Source organism: Stegostoma tigrinum, chromosome 13, assembly GCF_030684315.1.
Source record: "Stegostoma tigrinum isolate sSteTig4 chromosome 13, sSteTig4.hap1, whole genome shotgun sequence".
NCBI classification, from domain to species: domain Eukaryota; kingdom Metazoa; phylum Chordata; class Chondrichthyes; order Orectolobiformes; family Stegostomatidae; genus Stegostoma; species Stegostoma tigrinum.
In genome coordinates this window covers 16,250,841-16,266,253 of record NC_081366.1, presented here as the reverse complement: position 1 = coordinate 16,266,253, position 15,413 = coordinate 16,250,841, and the positions used below count along the sequence as shown (strand labels likewise).

Sequence of the window (15,413 nt, the reverse complement as noted above, 5' to 3'; positions counted from 1 at the left end):
AACCTGGTGCACTAGAGGCTGAGGGGTGACTTTATAGAGGTTAATAAAATCATGAGGGGCATAGATTGGCTTTTCATCCTAAGTTCATAGCTAGAGGGCATAGGTTTAAGGAGAAAGAGGAAAGATTTAAAAGGTACCTCAGGAGTAACTTTCCCACAGAGAGGGTGGTACATGTATGGAATGAGCTGTCAGAGGAAGTGGGGGAGGCTGGTGCAATTGCAACATTTAAAAGGTACCTGGATACAAATGAATAGGAAGGGTTTAGAGGGATATGGGTCAAATGCTGGCAAAAGGGACTAGATTAATTTAGGATATTTAGTCGGCATAGATGAGTCAGACCAAAGGGTCAGTTTCCAAGTTGTACAGCTCTGTTACTCTGTTTAAGCCCTCTTCAGAATAGAAACAGGTGGAAGAAATATTTGAAGAACTTGCTTCGATCTCAATTACTGTGCCAATGTACTTGAAGCTCCAATGAATCTTTGCATGCGGAGAGTTTCTCACCAGTGTTCCTAGCCTCTGACCTGCTCTTACAACTACTGTGTTTATGTGGTAAGTCCAGTTGAGTCGCTGGTCAATGGTAATCCCAAGGGTGTTGATAGTGGGTATTCAGTGACTGTAACACCATTGAAGGGGTTGTCTCATATTGGAGATAGTCATTACCTGGCATTTGTTTGACACAAGTCTTACTTCCCAGTTGTCGGCCCAAGCATGGATGCGGATTAGATCTTGCTGCATTTGAGCGTCGACTGCTTCAGTACTGGAGGAGGCTTGATTGGCGCTGAACATTGTGAAATAATCGACAAACATTCTCATTTCTAACTTTATGCAGAAAGCAAGATCACTGAAGCAGCCAAACATGATTGGACCTAGGTAGCTCCTGAGGAAACCCTGCAGGAATGATATGGAACCGAGATGACCAACCTCCAAAAACCACAACCATCTTTTCATGTCCCAGGTACGACTCCCACCAAGTTTACCCTGATATCCACTGATTCCAGTTTTGCTTGGGCACCTTGATGCCATCCTGTCAAACGCAATAGGGGTCAATCCTGATGTCAAGGACTGTTACTCTCACCTTACCTCTGGAATTCAGCTCTTTTGAAAAAGCTTGAAGCAAGGCTGTCATGAGGTCAGGAGCTGAGTGTCTCTGGCAGAATTCAAACTTGGCATCACTGAGCATGCGTTGCTTGATAGCACTGTTCAAGACATCTTCCTTAATGTACAAATGATCAAGTGGACTAATAGGGCATCAGGCGGCCAGGTTGGATTCATCCTGCTTTGTGCACAGGGCATACCTGGGCAATTTTTCAGTGTGGGGTAGATGCCAGTGTTGTAATTGTATTGGAACAGCTTTGCTAGAGGAGCAGCAAGGTCTTGAGCACAGGTCTTCAGTACTACGGCCAAAATATTGTCAGGGGCCCACAGACTTTGCAGCATCCAGTGCCTTGAACCATTTCCTGAATAACATGGATTGATTCAAATTGACTAAAGACTGCTACCTGCAATGCTGGGGGCCACTGGAAGAGACTGAGACGGATCATCCACTTAGCGCTTCTGGCTTAAGATTACTGCAAATGCTTCAGCCCTAGCTTTTGCACTGATGTATGCACTGATGATCATTGAAGATGGAGGTACTTTTGGAGCCTTCCTCTCCAGAGTTGTTTAATTGTCCATTATAGGAGGACTGCAGAGCTCAGATCTAATCTGTTGGTTGTGGGATCGCTTAGCTTGGTCCATTATTTGCTGTGTATATATTTTGCTTGTCAATAATTCCGTATTGTAGCTTCAACAGGTTGATATCATTTTTAGATATGCCTCATGCTGCTTCTGGCATGCCCTTTTACACTCTGTACTAAACCAGCATTAGTCCCCTGGCTTAAATGATAATAGTTGAATCGGGGAATTTGACAAGCCATGAGCTTGCAAACAACGCTCCAAAAGAATTCTGCTGATAATGGCTCACAGTGCCTCATGGATGCCCAAGTCTTGAGTTGTTAGATCTATTCAAAGTCTGTCCCATTTAGCACGGTCATAGTGCCACACAATGTAATGGAGGTTATTTTCAACATGAAGGCAGGACTTCATCTCCACAAGCACCATGTGATAGTCACTCTTACCAATACTGTCATGGATAAACGCATCTGCAGATGGCAGATTGGTAATAAGGTCAAGTATGTTTTTCCTTCTTGTTGGTTCCCTCACTACCTGTCACAGACCCTACCTAGCACCGATAACTTTTACCAACCCGATCAGCTCAATCAGTATTGCTGCTGCCAAGCCATTCTTGGTGGTGAACATCAAAAAACCTCCACCAAGTACACTTTGCACGCTTGCCACCACTCAGTGCTTCATCCAAGTGTTGTTCAACATCAAGGAGTACTGAGTCATCAGTCCATGGAGGAGAGTACATGGTTATCAGCAGGTTTCCTTTTCCATGTTTAACCTGAACCCATGAGGCTTTGTGAGGTCCAGAACCAATGTTGAGGACTTCCAGGGCAACTCTCTTCCAACTACATACCACTGTGCCACCACCTCTGCTGAGTCTGCCTTGCTGGGGCAACAGGACATATCTAGGGATGGTGACGATGGTGTCTGGGACACAGTCATACTTATGGAATAATACCTGACAGAATGTCAGGTTATTACTTAACTAACCTGTGAGATAACTCTCCCAATTTTGGCACTAGTCACCAGATGTCACTAAGGACACTGCAGGGTCAACAGGTTATGCCATTGAATGTTCCAGTGCCTAGGTCAGTGCTGGGTGGTCTGTCCAGTTTCATTTCTTTGAGACTTAGTCAAATTGCTACTACTGAGTGGTTTACTTGGCTGATTCAGAGGGCAGTTGAGTCAACCACTTCCATTTATGGAAGAGACATTCCTTTCTTTGGTTGTCTCAGGTGATTGAATTTTCCAGTGCTTTTTTTGGGGTGGTGACGCCTGCAGGCAAATTTACTTGCTACCTTGTATACCAATGACCGATAATCCAATGTGCCCCTAATTTACGACTAGTGAGACAGCACACTCAAACAGTAAAGAGATAAATTACAATTGCAGCTAATTAATGAGCTTTCATTTTACAAATGAAAGACTAACTTGGTGCTGGCAATCCATTTTATTTTGTATAGGTTGAAACCACATTACAACTATTCAAAAAAAGTTGAAGGAAGAGCCAAAAATGGACCTTAGAGATGGCAAGAACTGCTGATGCTGGAGTCAGAGATAACACAGTGTGGAATTGGAGGAACACAGCAGGCAAGGCAGCGTCAGATGAGCAGCAAAGCTGACATTTTGGGTTGGGACCCTTCATTTTCTGACGTTTTCCTGCTCCTCTGATGCTGCCCGCCCTGCTGCGTTCCTCCAGCTCCACGCTATGTTATCTTTAAAAATGGTCCTTATTTGCTTTTTTCTTAAATATAAGATAGAAGCAGTGGCTTCAAGAAGTTTACCAAGCAAAAGCTCTGTATACAAAGTACCATTGTTGGGACTATAAGCATGCATTTTGATAGAGTATTGTACAGACATTTTAAGTACATGAAGCAATTTAGAACACAGTTGTTATAGTTATGTGTCAACTCCCTCTGCAGTATAAATTCTGCATTAAATCAGAATCCCTCGTCAGGGGACATAGTACTACTCCATCACAATCTGATGAAACATTCCACAGGAATCTAGTATGAAAATTGCTGCTTTTCAGGCAGAGGGAGAAATGTAGTATACCTTATTAATGAGCTCAACACATCACATCAAAATAAGGCATTTGGTGGAATTGAGATGGCATACACTTTGTGGCCAATTTATTCTTGCTTCATCCTGAACACTCCCAACACGCACCAACTGATTAATGCAGCGACCAAAGGCAACAGATCACCAGCTTCAAGCACAATTAGGGATGGGCAATAAAACGTTAGCCCAGACAGCAACACATATGCACCATGACTGAATTCAGAAAAAAATAAAAATGGCCCAACCTTAAAAAACTTGTACCAATAGTTACAAGGACCATCTTGTCAGCAATGCTTGAAAACTTGAAGTCAGACATTTTGTTTATCAATTCCCAATGAGCCTAAGTAGTCAGGTCAAGTTTTTAAAACCCTCTCATCTATGTGTAATGCTGAGCCCCATTAATGTCGTAATTGCAGTGATATGCCAGAGACAGATCTGGCGCACAACTGATTGTTTCCTAGTTCACTATATTGTGCTTGGCAGGACATAGTAAAAATTAGTCAACTAAGAATGACAATGATAGCCAAAAGCTACAATATTACAGCTAGGATTACGAGTATCCAAGTAGCACTTACAAAAAAGTTGTACTGTGTACAGAGAATAATTCAGACTTTCTATAATCTAAAATTGAATCAAGGTGTTTGAAAGTGGTTATAGTCTAACTTTGTATACGAACTTCAACGTGAAAAATTCTAGCTGGTGATTTAATAACATGCGGTCAGGCATTGCCTTTGATGTAGCAAAGCACCCCAGTGCATTTCATTTGAGCTTTATCAAACCAACTTTGACAGTAAACCATAAGGATTTTTAACAATCAATTCACAGGATGCTGCCTAGCACCAATTGTTCACTGTTGAAGAGTTCCAAACTTCCTGACATCCTGCATGTATAGAAGCATTTTGTATCTTCATTCCAGAAAGTCTAGACCATATCTTCCTGCACAGCACCCAACCACATCTTCCTGCCCCAAAACCAACCACACAGGCTGACTTGTGTAATCTGTCTGTAATTTAACCATTAAAATTCAAGTGGCAAAGTCTACATTGCACTCCCTCCAAGACAAATTTAGCCCTCCAAAGAACTGCTGCCCTGAACTACTGACAGTATTCAGATCCAGGTATGTATAAAAGCATGATTGTTCCTATAAAATACAAGGGGATAACAGAGATCCTAGCAGTCTAGATTAGATTAGATTACCTATAGTGTGGAAACAGGCCCTTCAGCCCAACAAGGTCACACCACCCCTTGGTTAGTACAACAGAATGTCTATAAATACCATGGGATTGAATGAAGTCATGAAGTTCACAGAATGAAAATTAATGCAAACAAGGTGAAGGGCTAAAGTACAGCCAACATTCTACACCCAGTCCCAGCTAAACAAAAGTTGATCAGGTCGGGAGCCACCAAGAGGAACACAGCCATTTGGCAGCAATTTTACATTCAAATGACTTGTACTGGACACTCACTTGTCTATAAAAGCAAATCCTGCCCAGAGAGCTATCAGCCAGAATCAAAGGACGACACAGTCATCAGAGCAGGATTCTAGGGTACATCGCGTCAGTCATCATGACTGTACTGGTCACAGCGAACCTGGTGTCAAAGTGTGATTAAAACTCAAACACGAGACTAGTGTTTCCCATCCTCCCTCCTCCTCCAATTAAAAAGGCTGAGGATGACTAGCAGGGTAAAGGGGTGCAAGGGAGCAGCAATTAAAAAAGTGGGTCAGTGTTAGAGTGGAAGTGCTGAGGCCTTGGCTTGAGAGGTTTCTGTGTGAGCAAGCTGAGCAGGGTACAGATATAAAAACAAAACTGCTGAAAAAACTCAGCAGGTCTGGCACCATCTGTGAAGGAAAAAACATATGTGGTCTGGTGACCCTTCCTCAGAACTGATGGAGGCTGAGAAATTGTCAGTTTACTTGCAGAAAAAAGGGGGAGGGGAATGGGTAGAGAGTAAACGATAAGACAGAGCCTAAAGAGAGTGAAGAGCAGCTGGGCAGACAAAGAGTTGATAACAATCAGGCTACGAGGGTGAATAGTTGTTAATTGAGACTATTAGTGACTAACAACAGGTGGTGTGTAATTGCAGGCTATGTGGTATCAAGGCCTGGTGTGTGCGTAGGGGGCTAGGACATGGGAGAGTTTAGGCCTTAAAATGATTGAACTCTATGGATTCCAGAAGGCTGCAGGGCCCCCAAGCGGAAAACAAGGTGCTGTTCTTATGTTGAGCTCCGCTAGAACACTGCAGCAAGCCAGAGACCGAAAAATGTTGGCCAGGGAACAGGGTGGTGCATTAATGTGGCAGGCAACACATAGGTCAAGGTCTTTTTTGTGAGCAGAACGTAGATGTTCTGCAAAGCAGACACCCAGTCTACGCTTCATTTCCCCATTGTAGAGGAAACACATTGTGAGAAGCGAATGCAGTAGCCTAGATTCAGGGAAGTACAGGCGAAGGTATGTTTTGGCCCTTGGGTACTGGGGAGGGGGAATGATACGTGGGCAGGTTTTCGTCTTTGCCGGTTCCATAGGTCTGTGTGCGTGTGCGTGTCAGGGGTGAAGGATGCGCAGACCAGGACATCCTGGAGGGAACAGTCCCTATGGAAGATAGGGAATTTCAAGAGTAGTGGGCACATTAAAGATAAGAGGAGAGAGATTTAAAAAAAACATAAGAGGGGAGGTGGGCAAGGGAGGGGAGGTGAATGTGTGTCTGGTGGTGGCATCTTGCTGGAGGTGGTGGAAATGGTGTCTGATAATTTTCTGGATATGGATGCTGGTGGGATAGTAGGTAAGGATAAGAGGAACAGGTAGGTGCTCCTTAACTGTACTTTGTTCTGTAGAGATTGAAAGCAGTAGGGATGGCAGAGAGGTCAGTGGCATGCTCCTCTTGCAGGATGTGGGAGATTTCTAGTGTCCTTGGTGGCGACATCTGAGAAGTGCGCCCAGCTGCCGCTCCTGACAGACCGTTTTAAGGAAATGGAGTTGGAAGCACTCAAGATTATTTGGGGCACAGGCAACATCATTGGTAAGAGCCAGAGTGAAGTGGTGCCTCCTAAAGGTACAGGGTACCCGTAGCTGGGTGATTACCAGAAAAGGTAAAGGGCAGAGGCGGGGTGGGAAAGAGATAGTGTAGGGTTCCCCTGCAGCCATTCCCCTCAATAACAGGTATATCACTTTTTTGGGGTAGGCGCATGTCCTTTCAGGGGTTAGCAGCTGCAGTCAGATCAGTGGCATAGTGACTGGGCTTCAAGGGAAAGGGTGCAGTCAGTGATACTAATAGGAAACTCAATTGTGAGGGGCCAGACAGGAGATTCTGTGGCCACAGAGGAGACAGCAAAATGGCATGTTGCCTCCTGGGTGCCAGGGTCAAGGGTGTCCTGAACGGATTGCAGAACATTCTGAAGGCAGAGTGTGAACAGCCAGGAGGTCATTGGTACAAATGACATAGGTAGACAATGTGCACAAAAGGATGGGGTCCTGTGAAATGAGTATAGGGAGTCAGGTAAGAAACTTAAAAAAAAAGGACCTCAAGAGTAGTGATTTCCGTGAGGACTGAAATAGAAAGGCGGGCTAGATAAATGCACGGCTGAAGAACTGGTGTAGGCAGCAAGCTTTTCAGTTCTTAGATCACTGAAGTCTCTTCCGTGCAGGGCTTGTACAATTAATGGTAGGGCCTTGGGTAGTGTTGTGGAACAGAAGGACCTAGAAGTGTGGGTACATAATTCTTCAAAGTTTGCGTCACATATAGACTGGATGGTTAAAAAGAATTTTGGCACGCTTGCTTTTGTTGCTCAGTCCTTTCAGTATAGAAATTGGGATGTTATGTTGAGGTTGTACAGGATGTTGGGGAGTATACTTCTGGAATATTGTATCTAGTTCTTGTCCCAGTTATAGGAAGGATATTATCAAGCTGGAGAGGGTTCAGAAGAGATTTACCAGAATGCTGCCAGTACAGAGGGCTTAGGTTATCAAGAAAGGCTAGATAGGCTGGGACTTCTCTCACTGGAGAGTAGGAGGCTGAGAAGTGACCTGAGAAGTATATAAACTGAGAGGTACAGATCGAGTTAATGGAAGTGGTCTTTTCCCTAAGATAGGGAATTTCAAGACTAGTGGGCACATTAAAGGTATGAGGAGAGAGATTTAAAAAAAAACATAAGACGGCATATTTTTATTTACAAAGAGGGTGGTTCGTGCGTGGAATGAATTCTCTGAGGAAGTGGTGGACGCAGATACAATTACCTTTAAAAGACATTTGGAGATGGATATATGACTAGGAAATGTTTGGAGGGATATGGGCCAGGAGCAGGCAGGTGGGACTAGATTAGTTTGGGATTATATTCAGCATGGACTGGTTGGACTGAAGGCACTGCTGCCATGCTGTAGAACTATGACTCCACATGCTCACCAAATAAAAGCCATGAACTGCCACTAGCAAGATGCTGAAAAATATGCAAAAACCACACCTTCGAGCCCCGCTGCCCCAAAATCCCAAGTTAGCACCAGTTTCTAATCACATGAGTTTAGTTCCACAAATTCACATTATGACCACAGTTCCTACTATATTAGGGAACAGTTGTTGGTAAAGATTCTGTTTTTCCTGTTTACATCTCGTCCACAATCCCTGTTTTAATACTGTGTCACATGGCCGGTTGGAGTCAGAAAATTACAAATGTTTGGGATTGCTAGACCCTTGGCAGCACGGATTAGAAGTTGGCTAAAAAACACGAAACAGGATTGGCACAGATGGACTTTTCTCAGGCTGGAGACAAGTTGAAAGTGGTGTTCCCTAGGGATCCATGGTAGGGCCTCTGCTTTTTCTGAATGTTATAAATAATTTGGAGACGGACGTTGAAGGCAAAATCTCAAAATTTGTACATGATACTAAGTGATGGAGAATTATGAATTATGAAAATGTTGAGAGTCTTCAGAGGGACACTCACAAGTTGGCCAAACGGACAGACACCTGGCAGATGAATTTCAATTCAGAGAACTGAAGTAATGCATTTTGGGGCAGAAGAAACACAGATAATACAGGTTCAATGGTACAACTGTGAGGGGACTACAGGTGCACAGCGATCTTGGAATTCACGTGCAGGATTCTCTGAAGGTGGCCAAGCAAGTTGAAATAGTTAAGGCAGCTTGAAAGATCCTTGGACTTATAGGTTCAGATATAAAAGCAAGAAAGTGATACTACACTTGGACAAATCATTGGTCAGAACATATTTGGAGTATTGTGCTCAGTTCTGGGCACCTTATTTAAGGACGGAGAGTGTTCCAAAAGAGATTTACTAGAATGATATCAGGAATGTGAGATTTTAGATTCAAGATTAGAGAAATTAGCCTTATTCTCCTTAGGACAGAGAAAATTAAGGAGTGACCTTATTGAGGTGTTCAAAACTATCTACAGTTTAAACATGGTAAAGGAGGATATTCTATTTCCACTTGGTGTGTCACTAACTAGAGGTCACAATTTTATAAAAACCAAAAGAACTGCTGATGCTGTAGTAACAAGGTGTAGAGCTGGATGAACACAGCAGGCCAAGCAGCATCTTAGGTGCAGAAAAGCTGACGTTTCGGGCCTAGACCCTTCATCAGAAATGGGGGAGGGGAAGAGGGTTCTGAAATAAATAGGGAGAGAGGGGGAGGCAGATTGAAGACAGATACAGGAGAAAGTAGGTGGAGAGGAGACAGGCAAGTCAAAGAGGCAGGGATGGAGCCAGTAGAGGTGAATGTAGGTGGGGAGGTAGGGAGGAGATAGGTCCGTCCTCCCCGGACGGACAAGTCAACGGCGGGGTGGGGGGGGGGGAGAGAAAAGATTAGTAGGTAGGAAATGGGGGTGCGGGTTGAGATGGGAGGAGGGGATAGGTGAGAGGAAGAACAGGGAGGAGGGGACGAGCTGGGCTGGTTTTGGGATGCGGTAGGGAGAGGGGAGATTTTGAAGTTTGTGAAATCCACATTGATACCATTAGGCTGCATGGTTCCCAAGCAGAACATGAGTTGCTGTTTCTGCAACCTTCGGGTGGCATCATTGTGGCATGGCAGGAGGCCCAAGATGGACATGTCATCTAAGAAATGAGAGGGGGAGTTGAAATGGTTTGCAATTGGGAGGCGCAGTTATTTACTGCGAACTGACAGTAGGTGTTCTGCAAAGTGGACCCCTAGCCTCCACTTGGTTTCCCCAATGTAGAGGAGGCCACAACGGGTACAGTGGATGCAGTATACCGGATTTGCAGATGTGCAGGTGAACGTCTGCTTAACGTGGAATGTCTTCTTGGGGCCTGGGATGGGGGTGAGGGAGGTGATGTGGGGGCAGGTGTAGCACTTCCTGCTGTTGCAGGGAGAAGTGTTGGGTGTGGTGGGGCTGGAGGGGAGTGTGGAGTGGGCAATGGAGTCACAGAGGGAGTGGTCCCTCAGGAAAGCAGGCAAGGGTGGGGAGGGAAAAATGTCTTTGGTGGTGGGGTCGGATTGCAGATGGCGAAAGTGTCGGATGGTGCATTGGATCCAGAGGTTGGTGGGGTGGTACGTGAGGATGAAGGGGATTCTCTTTTGGTGGTTATTGCAGGGACGGGGTGCGAGGGAGGAGTTGTGGGAAATGCAGGAGACATGGTTGAGGGCGTTCTCAACCACTGCAACCGCAGGAAGTGCTACACGTGCCACCACACCTCCTCCCTCAATCCCATCCCAGGCCTCAAGAAGACTTTCCACATCAAGCAGATGTTCACCTGCACATCTGCTAATTTGGTATACTGCATCCGCTGTTCCCATTGTGGCCTCCTCTACATCTGGGAAACCAAGTGGAAGCTTAGGGACCGCTTTGCAGAACACCTACACTCGGTTCGCAATAAACAACTGCACCTCCCAGTCATCAACCATTTCAACACCCCCTTTCATTCCTTAGACAACATGTCCATCCTGGGCCTCCTGCAATGCCACAACGATGCCACCCAAAGGTTGCAGGAACAGCAACTCATATTCCGCTTGGGACCGCTGCAGCCTTATGGTATCAATGTGGATTTCACAAACTTCAAAATCTCCCCTCCCCCTACCGCATCCCAAAGCCAGCCCAGTTGGTCCCCGCTTCCCTAACCTGTTCTTCCTCTCACCTATCCCCTCCTCCCACCTCAAGCCACACCCCCATTTCCTACCTACTAAACTCATCCCCTTGACTTGTCTGTCCTCCTCAGATTGACCTATCTCCTCACCTACACTCACCTCTACTGACTCGCCTGTCTACTCTCCACCTATCTTCTCCTGTATCCATCTTCAATCCGCCTTCCCCTCTCTCTGTCTATTTATTTCAGAACCCTCTTCTCCTACCCCATTTCTGATGAAGGGTCTAGGCCCAAAACGTCCGCTTTTCTGCTCCTAAGATGCTGCTTGGCCTGCTGTATTCATCCAGCTCTACGGCTTGTTATCTCAGATTCTCCAGCATCTGCAGTTCCTATTATCTCTATTGCTGATGCTGTAAATCAGGAACAAAAACAAAGGTGCTGGAAAAGCTCAGCAGGTCTGGCAGCATCTGTGAATTTAAAAACAGAGTTACCGTTTCGGGTCACCGGACCCACAACTTTGTTTTCAGTCACAATTTTATGACTGACAGCTCAGAGTGAGAGGAGGATAAATGTCTTTGCTCAGTTACTATGATTTGTCTGGGGTAAATGGAGGCAGATTCCATAGTAGGGTTCAAAAGAGAGCAGGATATATATCTGAAAGTGATGCATTTAAGAGGGCTATGAAGACAGGGCTGGAGAATGGGACTAACTGAGCAGCTCTTTCCGGCACTGATGCAGACATGATTGGTCAAATGGTCTCCTTCTGTACTGTAAAATTCTATGATTCGAAGAGTAAACTTGCCTCATTACTATCCCATCTTGCCTTGTACCATCATTCTTTTTGTCATTAAATCATGTTTGCTTTCCCACTCTAGCACATACTTTTGCTTGTGTTCTAAACCGCCATGGCCACTTTTCCTAATTTTGTATGTGTTTAACATCTGTTATATTGAGCACAAACACAAACTAACATTCTTACTTATCTCTTCACCAAAGCTGCCTGCTATTGAGTAGATGTAATAATTTAATTTCATATTTCCAGTACCTGCAGTAGTATATTACTATTTTGACACAAGATATGCTCAGGATATAGTTCCACACTTTCCACTGCACGGAAGCAAAATATCAAAGGCTGCTTCTGTTTTATTGTCATAGATTAGGCAAAGGAAAGCTGAAAAATTTGGAAACCTGGCCCTCTAACAAAAAAGAAATTTACTTACAGGTAATTATGACTAAAACAGCTCGAACAGCTAAGTTAACCCACAACCCCCAGCGCTCTGGGACCTTGGCTACGAAAACTGGGACAATTATCTCTGCTGCAACGAAGAACTGGAGAGCATAGGTAATGAAGATCCCAAAAGAATACAAAATCTTCACAGACTGATACAACCTGGAAGAAAAGTTTGCACACAATTAAAAGTCTACAGTGATTCAAAATATGCTACCATATTTGATCTCAATTTTGTCTATTTTCTTCCCTCCCATCACATACCCCATGTACATGCTATTCAGTAATTAATGCAACATTAAGAGGAGAAAGGCGACAACAGTAATCCACCTGTTCATTTACAACAGAATTGCTAGTTTTCACATTATCGCACCCTTCCAAACATGCAACAGCATAGTATGCACTGAAGTATTCAATGTTACTTTCTCCTCTTACTCTATTTTAACCCAGTGGAACAGTAACACGCAATAGGAGTCTTAGATTTTAGCCAGAATAGAGAGGGGGCAAGGTCTGGGAGTTAGGGAGGCAAAGGAAGTGGCCAGGAAGGGACCTAGCACTGGGAGCAGCTTTCTCCCACAGTGCTAGGAGGCGAAGTCAAGAACTCTAGGTCTGGGTCACAGGAACAACTGGGAGAGAGAGAAGCTGCAGAGTGTTGCAAGCTTGTGAACAGTGGAAGATTCAGCTAACAAAGAACTACAAAAAGTTGAAATTAATGAGATAATTACTTACAAATATAGTACATCTACATTACAGCTGCATACTTTCAAGAGCTATACAGTGAAAAATATCGCAAATGCTTTTACAATAAACACGATCAATAGTCATTTAATCTGCGATTAAGACCAGAAACAGACTTCTTTTATAAAAAAAAGTAATAAGCACCTGATTAAAGTATTCCAGCTTTGCAGATGTGTGATAGAAACAATTTGATATGATCTCAACACTGTGTGGAAGACGTATTCAGGATGATTCACTGTGTGTGTTTAGAGGAATGTTATTTTCCAAAAGGCTTTATTGCTAATTTATGTTTACTGTCTGGCCAATTTAAATTCTCGGATCCAGGAATTAAAGCTTTCTTTGTGATGTGGCTTTAAGTTTAAATGGGATTGAAAATTCATGAACAAAAACAAAGTTGCTGCAAAAGCTCAGCAGGTCTGGCAGCATCCGTGGAGTAGAAAACGGAGTTAACATTTCAGGTCCAGTGACCCTTCCTCAGAACCGGACCCGAAACGTTAACTTGGTTTTCTCCTCCACGGATGCTGCCAGATCTGCTGAGCTTTTCCAGCAACTTTGTTTTTGCTCATGATTTACAGCATCCGCAGTTCGTTTGGTTGATAATTCAAGATATTGATGAATTGTTATCCTGCTTCTGTGCATGTTCAAATATCCTACATGACAACACAAGTACAACAAGTAATGTTACTACCTGATGGGAGCCCAAATAAAAGTAAATCTTCTCCAATTCAGAACATAGAACTGACTTGGCAGAACACCAGCTGGTTATTCATTCCGCAGGCACAGAGGTAGACACAAGGTTGTTTCTAAGCATATAATTGGAATATTCTAATCATGATTTTTTAACAAAATATCTGATTTAATTTCAGGGTGTTGCTGGCTATGAAAGGCCTGAGTTAAAAAGAAAGGCTGGATTGGCTGGGGTAATGGGAACTGCAGATGCTGGAGATTCCAAGATAATAAAATGTGAGGCTGGATGAACACAGCAGGCCAAGCAGCATCTCAGGAGCACAAAAGCTGACGTTTCGGGCCTAGACCCTTCATCAGAGAGCTCTCTGATGAAGGGTCTAGGCCCGAAACGTCAGCTTTTGTGCTCCTGAGATGCTGCTTGGCCTGCTGTGTTCATCCAGCCTCACATTTTATTATGCTGGATTGGCTGGGACTCTTTTCTACTGCAGTGTCAAAGGTTCACAGGTGCCCTTAGAAACTTCTAAAATCTAAGGGGTAAAGACAGGGTTAACAGTAGTGTCAGTTTCCCTAAGATGGGGGATATTAAGACTTTTTGGCACATTTTTAAAAGATGACAGATAAGAGATTTAAAAAAAAGACGAGGAGCTTTTGTGTTTTGATGCAGAGGAAGATTCGCGTGTGGAATGAACTTCCTAAGGAAGTGCTGTATGTGGGCACAGTTACAACCTTTAAAAGGCACTTAGATAAGAACATGAATAAGAAAGGTTTGGACGGATATGGGCCAGGTGCAGGCAGGTCAGACTGGTTTAGTGTGGGATAATGTTTGGCAGGGACTGGTTGGATTGAAGGATTTGTTTCCATGCTGTATATTTAAGGATAAAGAGCAGGCACACCTTTATCATCTCCCTTGCTCCCAATGTCAAGCATTTGCTTTTTTAGCAGCTGAAGAAATCAATATAGCCCAATGCACTTCATAAATAATTTCCACCTTCGAGGGCAATAAGCTAGTCAGAGGGGGCTTCACTCTACTTTCTTGCCAATCTGTCTTTCTCAAAAGAGATGGATTTAAAATAACAAGTTTTAATCAAGTGGATAAATTCCTTCTCTACCCATTTGTTTCATGACAGCATTTAAAATATTGCATAAGGAATGGAAGATCTTCAAAATCCAATCTTGTTACTCAAATAAAGTCAAAATCGACCAACTTGCAATTACAGCCAGAATCAGAAACTGGAAAATTTGGAGAGGAAAGGTGTAAGTAAGATGGAGGACAGAGGAAGTGACAAAGATGACTGATGAAGACAGAAGGCAGGGCTGTTTATATGGGCTTCAGAATTCAATATCAAGTCTAAAGTGCTCAAATGAAAAATGAGGTGTTGTTCCTCCAGGTTGCACTGAGCTCCAGTGGAACACTGTTGCATATCCAGGACAGTAATACTAGCATGGAAGCATGATGGTTCATAGAAAGAGCGCAACTGAAAAAGTGGAGGCCATTTCTACAGACAGAGCAAAGGTGTTCTGCAAAGTAGCTGTCCAGTCTGTGATTAGTATTGCCAATGTAAAGGAGATGAGATTCACTATGCAATGCTTTCTGCTGCATAACAGTCAACATGCTTCTTTAAAACACTTTGGTTTTAAACTCTCCAATTTTACATCTTGAAAACCTCAATTGACTTATAACTTGCAGTCAGTTTATATTGAGACATACTACGGCTGCACAATAGAAGTTCAGTTCACAGCTCTGGGCAAGAGTCCACATCCTATTCCAGACTTTACAAACAAAAGCAAGAAACTTAAAAAGGCATTTTAACAATTGAAAATTCAACAGATACAACTAGTTATGTTATTGTGATATATAATTGATTATTTTGCAAGAAGTTTCAATTACAAACACAAATTTCCTTGTTAAGGAAAGTGACAAGATATTGAAAGCAGATTAATGGCATCTTAGTGGTAAGATTTGGAAACACTGGATGACTGAGAAATTAA

At 43.6% G+C, this 15,413-nt stretch overlaps 1 protein-coding gene across 3 annotated transcripts in view; it reads right to left on the bottom strand.

Moving 5' to 3' along the window:
- Positions 1 to 15,413, bottom strand: part of slc36a1 (solute carrier family 36 member 1) — a 78,067-nt gene that overhangs the window by 22,917 nt on the left and 39,737 nt on the right. For 2 of the 3 annotated variants that reach the window (XM_059650592.1, XM_048543461.2), the window contains exon 10: positions 11,992 to 12,161. The exons of the other annotated variant lie outside the window; for it this stretch is intronic. In XM_059650592.1, coding sequence (XP_059506575.1) covers positions 11,992 to 12,161 — 170 coding nt within the window. The remainder of the gene's footprint in view (positions 1 to 11,991; positions 12,162 to 15,413) is intronic. 3 annotated transcript variants of the gene reach the window in all.